We start from the raw sequence: 17757 nt of genomic DNA on the forward strand, positions 1-17757 counted from the left end.
CCAGCTTTTTCCCATATTGACCATCAATTACCTCCTTCGCAAATTTGCAAGTAATGTGAGCTGTGTGACAACCGAGCACAGGTGAGTATCCAGCACTGATTTGGCCTGGATGGTTCAGGATAACCACCTGAGCTGTGAAGCCAGCTGCCTGCCTTGGTGGGTCATTTTTGCTGTCACCAGCCACATTGCCACAGGAACATCTTTGACAGACACATTCTTGACCTTGAAGACCACATTATCCCCAGGAAGAGCTTCACTCAAAGCCTCATGGTGCATTTCAACAGACTTTAGTTGTAACACTGACTGGAGCAAAGGTGACCACCACACCGGGTTTGAGAACACCAGTCTCCACTACACCCACAGGGACAGGACCAATACCCCCAATTTTGTAGACATCCTGGAAGGGCAGACACGAAGGCTTATCGGTTGGACAAGTTGGTGGCAGGAAGTAATCCAGAGTACAATCAACGTGGTTCCACTGGCATTGTCATTTCTATGGGTGACTTTCCATCCCTTGAACCAAGACATGTTAGCACTTGGCTCCAGCACGTTGTCACAATTCCAACAAGAAACTGGTACAAATGCTACTGTGCTAGGGTTGTAGTCCATTTTCTTAATGCAGGTGCTGACTTCCTTAACAATTTCCTCATATCTCTTCTGGCTGGAGGCAGCTCAGTGGAATCCATTTTGTTAATACCAACAATTAGTTGTTTCACACCCAGTGTGTAAGCCAGAAGGGCATGCTCTTGGCTCTGCCCATTCTTGGAGATACCTGCTTCACATTCACCAACCCCAGCAGCAACAATCAGGACAGCACAGTCAGCTTGAGATGTACCTGTAATCATGTTCTTGATCAAGTCTCTGTGTCCTGGGGCATCCATGATGGTCACATAATACTTAATACTTAATTTCCACAGGGAGGTATCAATGGTGATCCCACACTCATGTTCAGTTTTCAGTTATTCCAAGACCCAGGCATACTGGAAGGAGCCCTTTCCCATCTCAGCAGCCTCCTCAAAATTTTCAATGGTTCTTTTGTCGATCCCACCATATTTGTAGGTCAGATGACCAGTAGTGGTAGACTTGCCAGAATCTATGTGTCTAGTAATAACAATGTTGATATGGGTCTTTCCCTTTCCAATTGTGGCTTAGATTTAGCAGTGCTTTTCATGACACCTGTGTTCTGGCAGCAAACCTAGAATACTTTTTTTTTTTCTAAAAAGTTCTGCATAGTATTTTCACATCCCAGATCCTATTTTCAGTGAATGGCACTGATTTCACCATACCAAGCCTTCCCCTCAATCCACAGGACTCTGGGTAGGTTTATTTGCTGTGGCCCCTCTTGACTGAGGAGACTACTCTTACTATCAAGGTCTCGAACATATTAGCCATGACTAAAGCTCATGATTTTTTTCCCAGCTTTGTTGAGATGTATTTGATCTATAGCACTGTATAAGTTTAAGGTGTACAACATAATGATTTAACTTATGTATATTGTGAAATGAGTAACACGATAAACTTAGTTAACATCCATCATCTCGTATAGACACAAATTAAAAAAAAAAGGTTTTTCCCTTGTGATGAAGACTCTTAGGATCTATTCTCTTAACAACTTTCAAATATAGCATACAGCACTATAGACTATAGGCATCCTGCTGTACCTTACATTCTCAGTACTTATTTATCTTCTAAGGGGAAGTTGGTAACTTTGGCCCACCTTAATCTAACGAAATTTTAAATAACCCTTGAATTTCAAACTGACAAAGAAACAATTACCTCAGCCAACAATACCAACTTCAATATGGATTTCCCATAATTCTAATGGCATACCTTGTCTCAATAACATTTTCATGGTTACAAACTTATTCTTAATATTAAGGCTTTGCATATCTCATTTAAATACTTGTTTATTGCTTACTCAGTTGTCCTTTGTCTTCTGTATTGAGTACTATTACCCTTAATCATTCATTCCTAGAGCAGGAGATGTCTCTGTTTGGCCAACTTCATATACTCTGAGATAATACAGCTTGAATTTTGTAGAATGGTTGTTATGCTAAGTAATTTTGTTCTTTGCAGTATAACAAATTTACTACATTAATACAAGTTCTTTCACTTCATATTCTGCTAAGGTTTTAATATGAATAAATGGCTTAGAAAAAATTCAGAAATCATATATTGTGTTTGGTTTTAGAGAAATGTTGTCGCTGAAGTGGAGGAAGAGGGTCTAGTACTCGGTACCTTATATGTTTACGACAGTGGTCCTTGTTTCTTTTTTCCAGGAGTGACAAATTACATTTCTCATCCTTTTTTTCCAAACACATAAAAATAATTTAAATACTAGATGAGATTTGTTTGGTAAAAAGACTAAAAGGAGGTAGAAGAAACCTAAAAGAGATCAAAGTGTTATTAGCAGAAGCTAAATAACCAGTAGGGAATATCAACATCAGGCACAACTACAGGAAATTCTCAAATCTCCAGACAATCTACAGGGGAGTAAAAGGACAAAGTGAAATAAAAGAAGAGCAACGTGAGGCAGATGTGAAAATCACTAAAAATAAGCCACTCTTTACTGTGGGATTGAGTACCAACCTCTAAGAACAGATATCAGCTTCCCTTTAGGGAGAGAAGATGTTTTGAATTTTTATAAGATCTGTGTTATCTTATAGAGGAAAAAATCTTATTCATGAAGAGCAACCTATGCAATCCATATGCATATATTTTCAAAATACATAAAAATATAAGTGAAAAACATCATGTTTATGATTTCTAAAGAAATTGGACATTTTAAATTTATAACAATATTCAAGAGCATGACTTTCTTTTTTATATTTCATAAAATCTTATAGATTTCCCCAAAATTAACAGCCTGTTTAAATGCTATCAATCTTTCAGAATTGAAATATAATTTGCAGAGGTAAAACAGTGAATAGCCATTTAACTATATATGATTTGCATGCCCTACATGCTGTGGGTGAAAACAAAGAAATAGAACATATGATTTCTGCACTCAGAGTTTATAGAATGTTAAAAAGCTAAATAATGCAAGAGATGCAATGCATGGAAATATGATTAAATGCCAACAAAATAATATAGGTTATAGATAATAAATCTGGCAGACTCAAGAGAGAACAGTGTTTGCTGTAGGGTAGAACAATTGTAATTTATATAAGCAAGGAAGGCAGTCTGTTAAGTACTGGAAAAAGCATGAGTAGAGGTCCAGTGATACTAAATACGGGGAAGAGTTGGAGGACAAATTGAGCCGACCTCCAGACTGAGCTTGGATGAAGAAACATAAAGCAAGTTGGATGAGTAGTTGGAGTCTAGAGATGAATGCAGGAGTCTAAATTAAATAGACTGAGACTCAGTCAATTGGCTCCTTCACTGCTCTAACCACAATACCCCAAGAAACAATACAGATACTTCCAATGAAATTATATTTTATCCACAGGTCTGGGATGAGGACATCCCTGGAATACCAAAGAGAAGCCAATTATAATAGCTCAAACAGTGCTATCTGAAATATTTAGCTCTTTTAATACCTCAGTTATCATATGTACAAACAAAGCAGCTGAAAATAAAAAGAAAGAATCACTAGATTGAAACTTCTTTCATAAAAGTTTCATAGATAACATCTAATGAATAGACGCCATATGAACTGCAGCTCCCATTTTCATAGCTATATAACTGGGTGATTTTTGCTTTGTTGTGAAATCAAAATCAACACAATGAAGGTCACAATTCAATAATGTTGTTCCTGAAGGTAGATAAGGTTCAAGTAGCTCTTCCTTGGAGAGGAGAGAGCATTGCAGATGAGGGTGACAGAACTTGAACAGTGTACCTCAGAGCTTTGGAAGACAGTAAGTGGGGCCTGACAATCTGCTTTTAACAAGCATCTCAGCTGCGCTGACCTTTCAGGGTGAATTTCAATTAACGAGGTAACACAGTAATTCTGTGCATATTACTATCAAATCAGCAACACTGAAATAGGTTTAGTAATAGTGGATATCTGTTTCAATATCTACTTACTAAATTTAGGGACATCTCAGCACGTACTAAAGGTTGTTACCATATTGTTGAAAGAAGTCAGTAGGTAATGAGCTGAAAACCATCTATGTATGTTGTGATAATTATGAACCAAGTGTGTTTTGACAATTATAGAAGCAAAAACAATTATGTATGTTGTGATCAATGGTCATAATTTTAAGTAGCCCAATTATTGACCCAGGTTTCTGCTTTTCCACCTTTACAAATAAGGTGATGTACGGAAATGACCTAACTAACCAAGTTTTTACAAAAAGAAGCTTATTAACATATTGATTTTTTCAATCACTTTTCATTCTCAGGAAACTACCACCTAACTACAGACATATTCATTTATCCCAAATCCTGTATCATTGAATATAAGTTGCTGACAGCCTAAGATCCTTTCTCCTTTTCCATTTGTCCTTTTTCAACTTCTAGGTCCACATGGAGTTTCTTTAGAAATTCTAGGGGAAGTGGTGTGAGATTGGGCCTTAGAGACAGGTCAGCCGGCTGTCACTGGGAGGGTGAAGATACTCACCACTCACTTATTCAAGCAGGATTCCTCATTGGAAAAGATAAATGTGAACCTAAGCCCACCAAGGAACCAGAAAGTAACCCGTATGAAGAGGAAAACTAAAGCTGAGGGAGGGTGTAGCTTGTCATCAGTGCCATCCCGTGCTGGGTGTCCTGGTCCCCAAGTACTAAGAATGGACAGGCAGTTCACAGCTTTGAAGGGACAATGTGGACTGTGGGCCAGAGAGTCCTTTGTACGAGGTCACCCAGAAGACTGGGGACAACAGCCCAGTTAGATATAAACTTCACCTCTTTATATTTTAGCAGGGTAGAAGTATAGCTAAGAAGCAGGTCTGGGCTCAGATGATCTGGTGACAGGACATGGAGACATGTTTGGCCAGCATCGCTGTCTGCAAGGTTACCTAGGTAATAGCCTTTTTTATTTATAATTTTTATTTTAATATATTATAATCCATGATTATTGAAGACATTTATGGAGTATATTCTTAAGCATATTGCTTTGAGTTGGCTATATCTTAAAAGCACTACATGTATAGGACAATCCTTGCCTTTTTTACAGAGTCATGCTAGACCTTGGTTTAGCAAGTTAATTTAAACCTTGCTTTGGTGAAGGTGCTGCCACAAGGGGTGAGGCACCTTCCTGTTTTCTTCAGAATGCAGCCACCTTGCTCTCACCACTGCACCAGCCTGGTACATGGGTTTCAATCACTCCTGTTGAAGCTGCTGTCAAAATCTGCTCTGCAGATAATGGTTTTGCTGGGCTGGAAAATGGGCTGCTGCCTGCCTTTTGAGGTCTTTTGTTCCCAGCTCCAAGTAGCAGCTTCTGGAAAGCAGAGAAATGCCCCAATAAATGGTGCTGTGGGGGCTGCAGTTAATAGTCACTAACAGCAGACAAGGCAAGAAGGTCCAGGACGATGTAGAATCTTTTCTGTTTCTTTCTGTTCTGCTGGGCTCAGGGAGCGCACAGTTACATAGATACGTGTATATATTTCAAAAGCATCTAAGTGTAAACAGTAATTTGCCCAGAATGGAACATGTACACTTAGAAAAATAGGCTGCCCTAGTTCAATAAAACTGCTTCAACACTTTCCCAAAGAGGAAATTAAATTGCTGCTTGTGTTTGAAGAGAAGTTCAGGAGGACTCTTCTCCTCCTAGTCCATGTCATGAAAGATGTGCAATCTTTTGCTTTAGAGTTTGATCTCACAGGTAAATTCTGAGAGGAAAAACAGTGCACAGATAAAAGGAATTTGTTTATACGCAGTGAATTGATTGAAATTTAGCTACAATTCAGTATTACTAGTTTGGTGCAAAAGTAATTGCAGTTTTTGCAATTATTTTTAACCTTTTAAACCGCAATTAGTTTTCCACCAACCTAATATTTGCACCAACAATTTACTGGGCACCTAGTGGGTGCTCATTATTTAAAGGACAAGACATAGTCTCTGCTTTTAGATTACTCCATAATCAAGGATGCAAATAAAAAATAGAGAATAAGTGTTTTGCTTTGGAACAATATACCTAAATGACTGTAAGTCAATAGAGATCAGAGAGATACAGGAACTAGAAGACCTGACAACCTAGTCAACTAACCAGCCATTTTGTTTTTCATCTCTAATGAACAGTCCTAAGGTGAGCATTGCTATACTTCGAAATCTGAACTTAGATTTAAGTCTCAGAACCTGGATGTCCTCCTGGTTCCTCAGGGACCCTGTCCCCCTATGCCTGCCTCTCTGCCTTGGTCATCTCGATAATGAGTGTGGCAATGTCTTCTCTACCATGGACATGAACTAAAACCTGTTACTGTGAAGGAGACTGAAATTTCCTGTTTGACATCTTAATGCTGATAGTCTGCCTGTACTGTATATCTTTCTATTTCTATCTTCTTGATTACTCTTTGCTAGAATCAACTATCATGGACCTCCCTCCTACCTCCTGCTTGCTAGCATTTTCCTTGACAGCCTTATCAACCCCATGTATCTGAGGTCTTCCTCTCCTTACTGACCCTGCAAGTGGGCGTGCAGCTGGAAATGCCCTCCAGCATTTTCCCTGACATACTTGGCAGGGCGAGTTGTAGGCTCTAGCCTTTCTTAGTCTCAGCCATCCAAGGACAGTAGCCCATCAGTGCCCAGCTGTGATTGTCAAGGTCACAGGTAGAACAAGACTCATATAAGTGAGATTGGTCAGGAGCGATACCTTGATCTGGGCCCTAAAAGATGGGCAGGATAGAGAGACAGATGTCAGAACAAATATAAATCCATCCAGATGTTTAGGTGATATTCATAAACATTATCAATTAAAGGGGAAATATGACATGCAACTAAAAATTTACCTAGAGATCTAACAAAAAAATCCAACAAAGAAAACAACAATAACAACCAAAAACAAACAAACAAACAAAAAAAACCCAAAACAGAAGAAAAGGAAATAGGAATATATTGCACATCTAATGTGTGTCCAACATTACTACTAAAATTACATATGATATAGTATCATTCATATTTTAAATATAAGGAAATTGAGACTTAAAGAAAACTCTGGTACAAATCTAATAGGTGATAAGAGTGAAGCTGCAAATTAAGGTAGCTGTAAATTGAAACTCTCATGTCCTTGGTGGGGCAGAACGATGCCCAAATGGTACCTCACAAATTACCTCTTGGGGATGGATTCTCAAGCCTTTAGAAGCCTACGCATTCCAACATTTGTTCTTGTTAGGGAATCATATAGTAGTCTCCTAGGTAGAGAGGTCTTTCAACGTGATCCAACAGAGTACTCAAATCAATGGAGTTCCATTAGTGCTCTTCTGTTGAAAATCTTTCTTTTTTTTTTCAGACCAGAACCCCAAAATGTTTGGCCCTCCAAATTTAAAACTCTAACACTAAGCAGTTAGAGTAGTATTTTGTCACCTCTATCCAATTTAACTTTAAGGCAAGATGCAGGGACAAGGCCAGCTGGGATTAGAAGCGGCCCTGGCAATCTCATTCCAAACAGGTTATCCTGGAATTACAGAGTTTAGTTGGGGATATTGGAGACTTTCTAGGCAATGTTCTAGGCCAAACTAGACTGTCAGGGCCAAATCAAGAAGGTGGGCAGAAACTAGGTTAGGCCTACTCCGGACAGGCTGTAGGATTGACAGCACACTCGACGTGCAACCCGATTATACTTTCTTTATGAAACACACATTTCCCACTAACACGAAAAGAGGCCAGTGAGCCTCTTAGACGTGATCACCCTCTAAAATGGGTCACCTGGTTTTTCTTTTAACGTGGAGGGGGACAACAACAGAATGAGTTCTTCCTGTGACCCTAGAAAGTTCTAAGTAAGTTCTTAATATTCCCTGTCTTCCAAGCATTTAATCAAACAGCTAGGAGGGAATTTCACTTTCAAAGCCAAGTTGTAACCACTGTGTAAAATTAGAAGACAAATTCCTCTTCCAAAAGTACTAACGAGAAAAGCAAGTGGACTTGCCACCCTTAAGATGTGCGGCTCTGTTAGCTACCCTCTTCCTCTTGGAATTCTCTCTAATTCTCTGTAAGCCTCTGTAATTTTCCTCATCCTGAGCTGGAACTTCACCAGGTAGTAAATTTGGACTTACTGTGCATGCTTAGGCCAGGTCTAGTAGGAACCAGGCAGGGTGTTACATGGTTGATTCTTCAAATAAACAACTACCTCCCACCCCTCTTATGTGCTAGAAGCTAAAGTTCATTCATCCTCAAAACAAGAGGAGAATTTTAGTTACCAGATGCTAATTGGTTGAATTCTAATAAAAAGATAAATCCATAATCTGCATGCAGACCTTTGAATTTGTTTATCTCACTATTTTTGGTCATGCCTTTTTACTATTTATTGGCATGGGTCTCCATGCCACATACTTAAAGCAATCATTCAGGATGCCTGGCATCTGCTGATGAGTTTAGCATAATAATATCTGGTCCAGTGGCTCTAAATACCACACAGGGGATACTTAAAAGGAAGCCATCTACTGTCACCAGGAATCACAAATTATCATGTCTCAGTAGTATATTTATTTGGAATAGGCTTAACTCATCCCTTTCTTCTTTTCTTTATTATTTTTCATTTTGGTAAAAAAAAAATTCATTACATAAAATTTATTATTTTAATCATTTTTAAATGTAAAGGTCAGATGTGAAGTATAATCACATTCTTGTACAGCCAATCTCCAGACATTTTTCATCTTGCAAAACTGAAACTCTATACCCATTAATCACCAACTCCCTATTGCCCCTTTCTATCCAACCCCTGACAACTACCTTTCTACTTTCTGTTTCTATGAACCTGAGTTGGGTAAATTACTCTTGATAACTTATATAAGTGAAATCACACAGTATTTGTCTTTTTGTGAATGTCATATTTCACATTATGTTATGTCTTCAAGATTCATCCATGTGGTAGCATGTGTCATAATTTTATTCCTTTGTAGGGATGAATAATATTCTACTGTATGTAAATACCACATTTTGCCTTTTCATTCATCCTTCAATGACCACTTGTATTGCTTCCAAGTCTTGGCTATTGTGAATACTGCTGCTGTGAACATGGGTGTGCAAAATTAATATCTCTTTGAAACCCTGTTTTAAATTCTTTTGGTTATAGACCCAGAATTAGATTAAGGTAGTTCTACTTTTAATTTTTTGAGGACAAGTCATACTGTTTTCCAAAGCAACTGTACTATTTTGCATTTTCACCCACAGAGTACAAGTGTTCCAATTTCTCCACATCCTCACCAGCTTTTGCTTTTTTCTTAATAGTAGCCATGATAATGGTGTGAGGTGGTACCTAATTGTGGTTTTGATTTGCATTTCCCTAATTTTTAGTGATGTTGAGTATCTTTTCATATGCTGGTTGGACATTTGTATATCATTTTTGGAGCAATGCCAAAGATGGACTTGAATCTATCCTTTGCCCATTTTTATGGTCTGCCATATTGCTGTGTGCTCATTTAGTCCATTTTATTTTTATTTCCTCTAAGGTCGATACCAGGTTTCACCTACTCCCTGCTATGACAAACAATGCCATCACGTATTCCTTATTAAACAAATATTTATAGAATGCCTACTGTGTGCCAGGTACTATTCTAACCTTTGGGGATTCAGTAATAACAAAAATATATAGAAATAAACCCCTGCCTTGAGTTTACATTCTAGTAGATGAGCAGATAATAACAAGATAAAATGTAGACTATAGTATATTCTTTGATGGTAGGTATTATACTGAGGAGAAATAAAGAGGGCAGCAGGATAGAAAGTGTCTGGAAGTGGGGGTCAAGTTTTAGATACTGTGACCAAGGATGGGAAGTGAAAGCACCTGAGAAAGTGACTTTGAGTTAAAACCTGAAAGGGAGAGAACTGGCCATGCCCATATCTGGGAGACAAGCTTCCAGGCTGAGGGTTAGCAAGTGCCTGGGTCCTGTGGCAGCAGTTAGCTGTTGTGTCCAAAAATAGCAAAAGGCTAGTGTAGCTAAATCAGAAGGAGCTAGGGGAGGTAGAGAGTCTTGCAGGACATGGTAAGGAATGATGTGTGAGATGGGAGCCTGAGAAATGCATTTTCCTGCAATGCAGAACAGGGCAGAAGTGGGACAGAGAATGGATCTGAAAGAAAAAAATGCAAATAACCAGCCTCTTTGCCCACTTTTAAATCAAGTTATTTACATTTTGTTGTTGAGTGCCCCTTCCTTCTTATGAACATTTCTGTCATATTAAAGGAAAATAAAGCATAAGGGGTTTCAATGCCTATATCACTAAGCATATTTCTGGATCATAATTATTTGTATATAATTCTAATTATTATCCTCACAACTGTAACAATCAAATAAATCACCATCCCTTAATTTATTGTCACAAAAATTTTTAGAAGGGAAGTGAAAACACATTTGCATATTTATTGAGCAAAGCAGGCTTCCTGCAATAATACTTCAGTTTGATTCATATATGGGGCTATTTGAAAGTTCACTGCTTTTTCTTCCAGGTACTCAGGTTTTGACCTACTTGCTTCTCTTTCCTAACTCCCATCTCTTACTTTCCCACCTGGGTTATTTGAACCCCAACTTAATGCCTGCAGATTAGAATAAGAGGCTCTCCAGATTTCCCCCAAGCAGGGCTCTCTGAAATAAGCATAAGTTGTTTTAGGTTTTAGAAGAGTTTATTCATTTATTTATTTTTAAATTTTAATACAAGGTACTATTCTGGGGTAAGTAAAATTGAATAAGTATAGAAAACCTTACACAGTACCATAGACATCTGCACTAAAGTTGATATGGCTAGATATGCATTCCTGAGGACCCCTTCTTAGACACCTTTCTGTGGTGTAGGAAATTTCTAAGATATGTGTGATAAGCCTGACTAACCCTGTGTGTTTTGGTTCTGGTTGGTACTTTTACAAGATGGTGATTTACTAATTCACTTATATCTGAGAAAGGATTGTTGACCTTAAACAAATAGACAGCCAGATAGTTCTCCAGCAAAATGGGTTTATTTGGGAAAAACAAAGATATGCAATTCAGGACATGGGGGCTAATGGCAAACAATGCAAGTCCTGAGAAACAAAGGAGTGGAAACTCTTTCGTAGAGGTGAAGAGGAAGTTGGGAGAGCTATTATAAACAAAGGGTTCCTCCTGTCGGGCTCCATGATCTGTGTAAGGCATGAGAGCACCCCCTTCTGGTCTCCTGATTTCATTTTAAATGAGTTTTTTTTTTTTTTTTAATTAATTTTTACATTTCCCCCTTTTGATAAAAGCTTTCTCTGAAAGCATTGCTGATCAAGGGTCAGATTTTTCTGGTTTCAACAGCCTTTGTCACTCAATGCCAGGAAAGGACTTTCCTGGGTGTTGTGTCCCACATCAAAGGTAAGGTGCACAAATTAGAAACCTATTATGGTCACGTTTGAATAACAAGGTGTGGTAGAAGGGAGAACTTTCTGGTACATTTTATCTAAAGTCCATATGTTGCTAAGATCATTAGCAATAGAGATAGTCTGAAGTATGAAGTCAGCAACAAAGGTTTGCAGACAACTTTCAGTAGGCCTGGCCTAGACATCTTGGGAAAGCTCTCTCATCAGATGTGTGCTTCAATTTGGGGAAAATCTTTACCTTCAAGTCACCAGATGGTATGCAGGTCAAGTCAGGGTTAGGTGCTTTTTTAAAATGTGTCAGATGAATCCAGGGGTCTATTCCCTGGAGTTAGGCTGCACAGTGGTTGGTTAGTGGTATCTGATCAGGACCTTTCCAGCAAGATTGAAAAGCATCTTTCTGGAGGTGTCTTTTTCAATAGACAAAACCTCCAGGTGGAAAAGTGTGTGGCTGAAGGTCTCCATCTCCCTGGAGCACACTGTGAAAAGATTGTTCTACTAGAATATGATAAAAGAGGCAGAAGCCAGGTGCAGTGGGAATCCTGTGACTGTCTCAAAGGGTAAGAGTTTATGTATTCCAAAGGGGGTGGAGCTGAGATTTAGAGAGAGCAACAGCAATTTTTTGGCAAAGGTAGTTGGAGAGCCTCTGTAAAGTTTTCCATTTAATCTTAATAATACTGTTAGTGTGTTTGACTAAACCTGAGACTTGAGGGTGCTAAGTGCAGTGGATTAAATGCTCCAATCAAAAGACATAAGATAGCTAAATAGATAAGAAAACAAGACATATACATATGCTGTCTACAAGAGACCCACTTCAGATCAAAAGACACACACAGATTGAAAGTAAAGGGATGGAAAAAGATATTTCATGTGAATGGGATGAAAAAAAATGCTGGGATAGCAATACATATATCAGACAAAATAGATTTTAAAACAAAGGCTACAATAAGAGACAAAGAGGTACATTACATAATTATAAAGGGATCAATCCAACAAAAAGATATAGCCCTTGTAAACAGTTGTACAAACAACGTAGGAGCACCTAAATATTTAAAGCAAATATTGACTTACATAAAGGGAGAGATCAAAAGTAATATAATCAGGGTAGGCAACCTCAATACCCCATTGACACCAATGGACAAGATCTTCCAGACCAAAAATCAACAAGGTAATGACACAGACTGGATGAACTTAATTGATATTTTTAGAGCATTCTACCACAAAGCAGCAGAATATACATTCTTTTCAAGTGCACATGAAACATTTTCCAAGATAGACCACATGTTAGGCCACAAAACAAGTCTCTAATTTAAGAATACTGAAATCATTTCAAGTGTATTGTCTAATTACAATGGTATGAAACTAGAAATCAATTACAAAAAAAAAAAAAGAAAAGAAAAATACACAGTCACTTGAGGGCTAAACAATATGTTACTAAATAATAAGTGGGCCAACAATGAGATCAAGGGAGAAATCAAAAGATAGCTAAAGACAAATGAAAATGAAAGCACAACGACCCCAAATCTATGGGACTCAATAAAAGCAGTCCTAAGTGAGAAATTCATAGCAACACAGGACTACCTCAAGAAACAAGAAAAATCACAAGAAAAACAATTTAACCTTACACTTAAAGGACGTAGAAAAAGAGTAGCAAACAAAACCCAAAGTGAGTAGAAAGAAGAAAATAATAAAAATCAGAGTGGAAACAAATGAAGTGGAATCTAACAAAATAATATAAAATATCAATGAAACCAAGAACTGGTTCTTTGAAAAGATAGCAAAATTGATAAACATTTAACCACGCTCATCAAGACAAAAAGAGAGAGGACTCAAATAAATAAAATCAGAAATGAAAGGGGAGAAAGCACAAGTGACACCACAGAAACACAAAGGATTATAAGAAAATATTATGAACAATCATGTGCCCAAAAATTGGACAATCTGGAAGAAATGGATAAATTCCCACAAACATATAATCTTCCAAGATTGAATCAAGAATAAACAGAAAATCTGAACCAACTGATTACTACTAATGAAATTGAATCAGTAATAAAAAAAACTCCAAACAAGCAAAAGTCCTGTATCCAATGGATTCACAGGTGAATTTTACCAAATATTCAAAGAAGAATTAATACCTATCCTTCTCAAATTATTCCAAAAACATTCAATAGGAGAGAAAGCTCTCAAGCTCATTTTATGACACCACTATTATTACCTTGATTCCTAAACCAGACAAAGACGTAATGAAAAAGAAAATTATAGGCTGATATCGCTGATGAACATAGATGCAGCAATCCTCAACAAAATATTAGCAAACTTAATTCAGCAATACATTAGAAAGATCATACACCATAGTCAAGTGGGATTTATTCCTGGGATGAAGGTTGGTTCAATATGCACAAATCAATTAACATGATATACCACACAAACAAAATTAAAAATAAAAATAATATCAATAGATGGAGAAAAAGCTTTGGGCAAAATTCAGCATCCATTTATGGTAAAAACTCTCAGCAAAGTGGAAATAGAGGGAACATACCTCAACATAATAAAGGCCATATACAACAAACCCACAGCTATTAGGTTGGTGCAAAAGTAATTGCAGTTTAAAAAGTTAAAAATAATTGCAAAAACCACAATTACTTTTGCACCAACCCAATGACATCAGCTCAATAGGAAAAGCTAAAAACATTCTGCTTAAGATCAGAAACAAGACAAGGATCCCCACTTTCACCACTTTTATTCAACAAAGTTTTGGAACTTCTAGCCACAGCAATCAGAAAAACAAACAAACAAACAAAGAAATAACAACAACAACAAAAAACAGCACCCCCTCCAAAAAAAAAGACTTCTAAATTGAAAAGGAAGAAATAAAACTGTCATTATATGCTGATGACATGATACACTATATATAGAGAGAAAACCCTAAAGATTCTACCTTAAAACTATTAAAACTGATAAATGAATTCAGTAAAGTAGCAGGAAACAAAATTAATATTCAGAAATTGGTTTCATTTTTATACACTACTAATATCTGTCAGAAAGAGAAATTAAGGAAAAATCCCATTTATAATTGCATCAAAAAATTAAATACTGCATAATAAATTTAACCAAGGAGATAAAAGATCTGTACTTGGAAAACAATAAGACACTGAAGAAAGAAATTGGAGAAGATACAAATAAATGGAAGTATATACCATGCTCATGCATAGGAAGAAGTAACATCACTAAAATGTCCATACTACCCAAAGCAATCTATAGACTCAATGCAATTTTTATCAAAGCACCATTGCATTTTTCACAGAACTAGAAAAAATAATCTTAAAATTTATACAGAACCACAAAATACCCCAAATAGCCGCAGAAATCTTGAAAAAGAAGAACAAAGTTGCAGTTATCACACTACCTGATGCCAAACTATACTACAAGGCTATAGTAATCAAAACAGCATGGTACTGGCATAAAAACACACACATAGATCAATGGAACAGAATAGAGAGCCCAGAAATAAACCCAAGCTTATATGGTTATTAATCTATGACAAAGGAGGCAATAATATACAATGGGGTAAAGACACTCTATTTAATAAGTGATGTTGGAAAAGCTGGACAGATACATGCCAAAATATGAAACTAGACCACCTTCTTACACCATTGCAAGAATAAACTCAAACTGGAGTGAAGGCTTAAATATCAGACCTGAAACAATAAATCTCCTAGAAGAAAATATTGACAGAAAAATCTCTGACATTACCCTTAGTAATTTTTTATTTTGATTTTGATATTTCTCCTTGGGCAAGATAAACAAAAGAAAAAATAACAAATGGGATTACCTCAAACTAAAAAGTTTTTTCACATCCAAAAACCGATAAAACAGTCTACTGAATGGGAGAAAATATTTGCCAATGATACATCTGATAAGGGTTTCACATCCAAAATTCATAAAGAACTCATACAACTCAACACCAAAAAATAAACAATTCAATTAAAAAAATGGTTGGAGGAACTGAATAGACATCTCTCCAAAGAGGACATACAGATGGCTGATAGACATAAGAAAAGATGCTCAATGTCACTAATCATCAGAGAAATGCAAATTAAAATCAAAAGGAGATATCAGCTCACACCTATCAGAATGACTATCACCAATAAATCAGCACAACATATTTGGCAAGGATGTGGAGAAAACAGAACCCTCATGCACTGTTGATAGAATTACAAATTGGTGCAGTCACTATGGAAAATAGGATGGAGGTCCTTCAAAAAATTAACAATAGAACTACCTTATGACTCAGAAATTCCACTCCTCAGTATTTGTCGAAAGAAATCCAAAACACTAATTCGAAAAGGATACGCACTCCTATGTTCATTGCAGCATTATTTACAATAGTAAAGATATGGGAGCAACCCAAGTGCCTCTCAATAGATGATTGATTGGGTAAAGAAGACATTATATATATATATATATATATATATATATAATGTCTTCTTTACCCAATATAGATATAGATATAGATATAGATATAGATATAGATATAGATATAGATATAGATATAGATATAGATATAGATATATAATGGAATATGACTCAGCCATAAAAAAGAATGAAATCTTATCATTTGCATCAACATGGATGGACCTAGAGGGTATTATGCTAAGTGAAATGAGTCAGACTGAGAAAGACAAATACCATATGACCCCACTGATATGAAGAATCTAAAGAACAAAATAAACAAACAAACAAAACAAAACCAGATTCATAGATACAGGAAACAAACTGATGGTTGCTAGGAGGGAGGAGGGTTGGGGATCTGGGTGAAAAAGATGAAGGGATTAAGAAGTACAAATTGGTAGTTACAGCATAGTCATGGGGATGTAAATCACAACATAGAGAACATAGTCAATAATGTTGTAACAAGTATGAATAGTGCCAGGTGGGTACTAGACTAATCGGAGGGAATGTTGCATAAATTATATGTCTCTAACTACTATGTTGTACACCTGAAACTAATATAAAATAATATTGAATATCAATATAAAACAAAATGAAACAAGAAATGCAAAGAGAGTCAGGGCTTAGATTCAGGAGAAAGGTTTACCCTCAAGCTCTAGAGTTAGTAAGGGAGTAGTGAGCTCAGTGCTACACCTCCTCACTCTCCAGCCTCAGAGCTGTCAGAGGTCTTCTCTGGATCACAGTCCGGCCCACCAAAATACACTGACTTTAAACAAATATGCCGCCAGATATTTCTCCAACAAAATGATTTTTTTTTTTTTTTCAGGAACAAAGAATTGCAATTTGGAACATGTGATCTAATGGTGAACCACTTGCCTGTCCTGAGAAATCAAAAAGCGGAAACTTTTAGAGAGCAGAAGATGAAGTTGGGAGAGCTATTATTATACACAAAGAGTTCTTCCTGTTGGGCTCTGAGATCAACATAGGGCATGAGAACGCCCCCTTCTGGATTCTTGACTTCATTTAGAATGAGTTTTCTGTTTAACAATTTTTACAGGATCTTCAGATAATACTCTGTCTCAGGTAGTACCACCTGTTCACACTGCAGACATATTACACTTGGATTCATGTATGTTAATGAGTATCCACTGCATGTTAGACACCATACTAAGTGCTGGAGATTCAAAAGGATTAAATCACAACCATAAATTTCTAGTCCCCAAACAGAACTTTTGTCTTTAGAACTCATTAGTTTTGCAATTACTCCTTGAAGTCTAAATGACCCCTACCTCTTAAAGTCCTCTTTTTCTTACTTGGATTTCTTTTCTTTTGTGTATCTTTACTGTAGATGGACCTTAGCTTATCTCCACTATTCATGAAGTTGCCACTTGGGTTTTATTTCACTACAATCTATGTGGTATCCTGTGATTCTGACTGCTTTAATCAACTTTCATAAATAGTTCCAATACCCATATCTTCTCATTCCAAAGCTCTGCCCTTGTTGGGGCTCCCACTAAATTCCAATTTCAGTTGTGAGGGGCACCCATCTCTATGTTTCTTACAAGAACAGAAAGAGTAGCTCTCTTCTGAATAAGGTGAAAAAGTTTGCACTTCTTGGCTCAGGTTGCCAATTTTAGACATTCCCCTGTTTGCTCATGGTCTCATCTCAAGAAGTCATCTCTCCACCTTGTTTCTCTTATTCAGTTATCTAGAGTTATCCTCAGAGATTGAAGAAGACAGCATATAATAAACCAACAGTAAAAAAATATATATATATATATATATATAGACTTAATACCAACAGAGAGAAATGGAAGATGAATTCTAAAAACTATTTTCTACCAGGATGGCTGTAAGGCTCCACCCAACTGGTGACTGAAGAATAA

At 36.9% G+C, this 17757-nt stretch overlaps 1 protein-coding gene across 1 annotated transcript in view; it reads right to left on the minus strand.

The window, feature by feature from the left end:
- Positions 1 to 277: 277 nt before the first annotated feature.
- Positions 278 to 17757, minus strand: part of LOC141571778 (putative elongation factor 1-alpha-like 3) — a 63557-nt gene continuing 46077 nt past the window's right edge. The window contains 4 exon segments of the mRNA XM_074333919.1: positions 278 to 462; positions 465 to 665; positions 668 to 1147; positions 5233 to 5380. Coding sequence (XP_074190020.1) covers positions 278 to 462; positions 465 to 665; positions 668 to 1147; positions 5233 to 5380 — 1014 coding nt within the window.

The sequence above is a fragment of the Rhinolophus sinicus genome, linkage group LG05 (assembly GCF_036562045.2).
Source record: "Rhinolophus sinicus isolate RSC01 linkage group LG05, ASM3656204v1, whole genome shotgun sequence".
NCBI classification, from domain to species: Eukaryota; Metazoa; Chordata; class Mammalia; order Chiroptera; family Rhinolophidae; genus Rhinolophus; species Rhinolophus sinicus.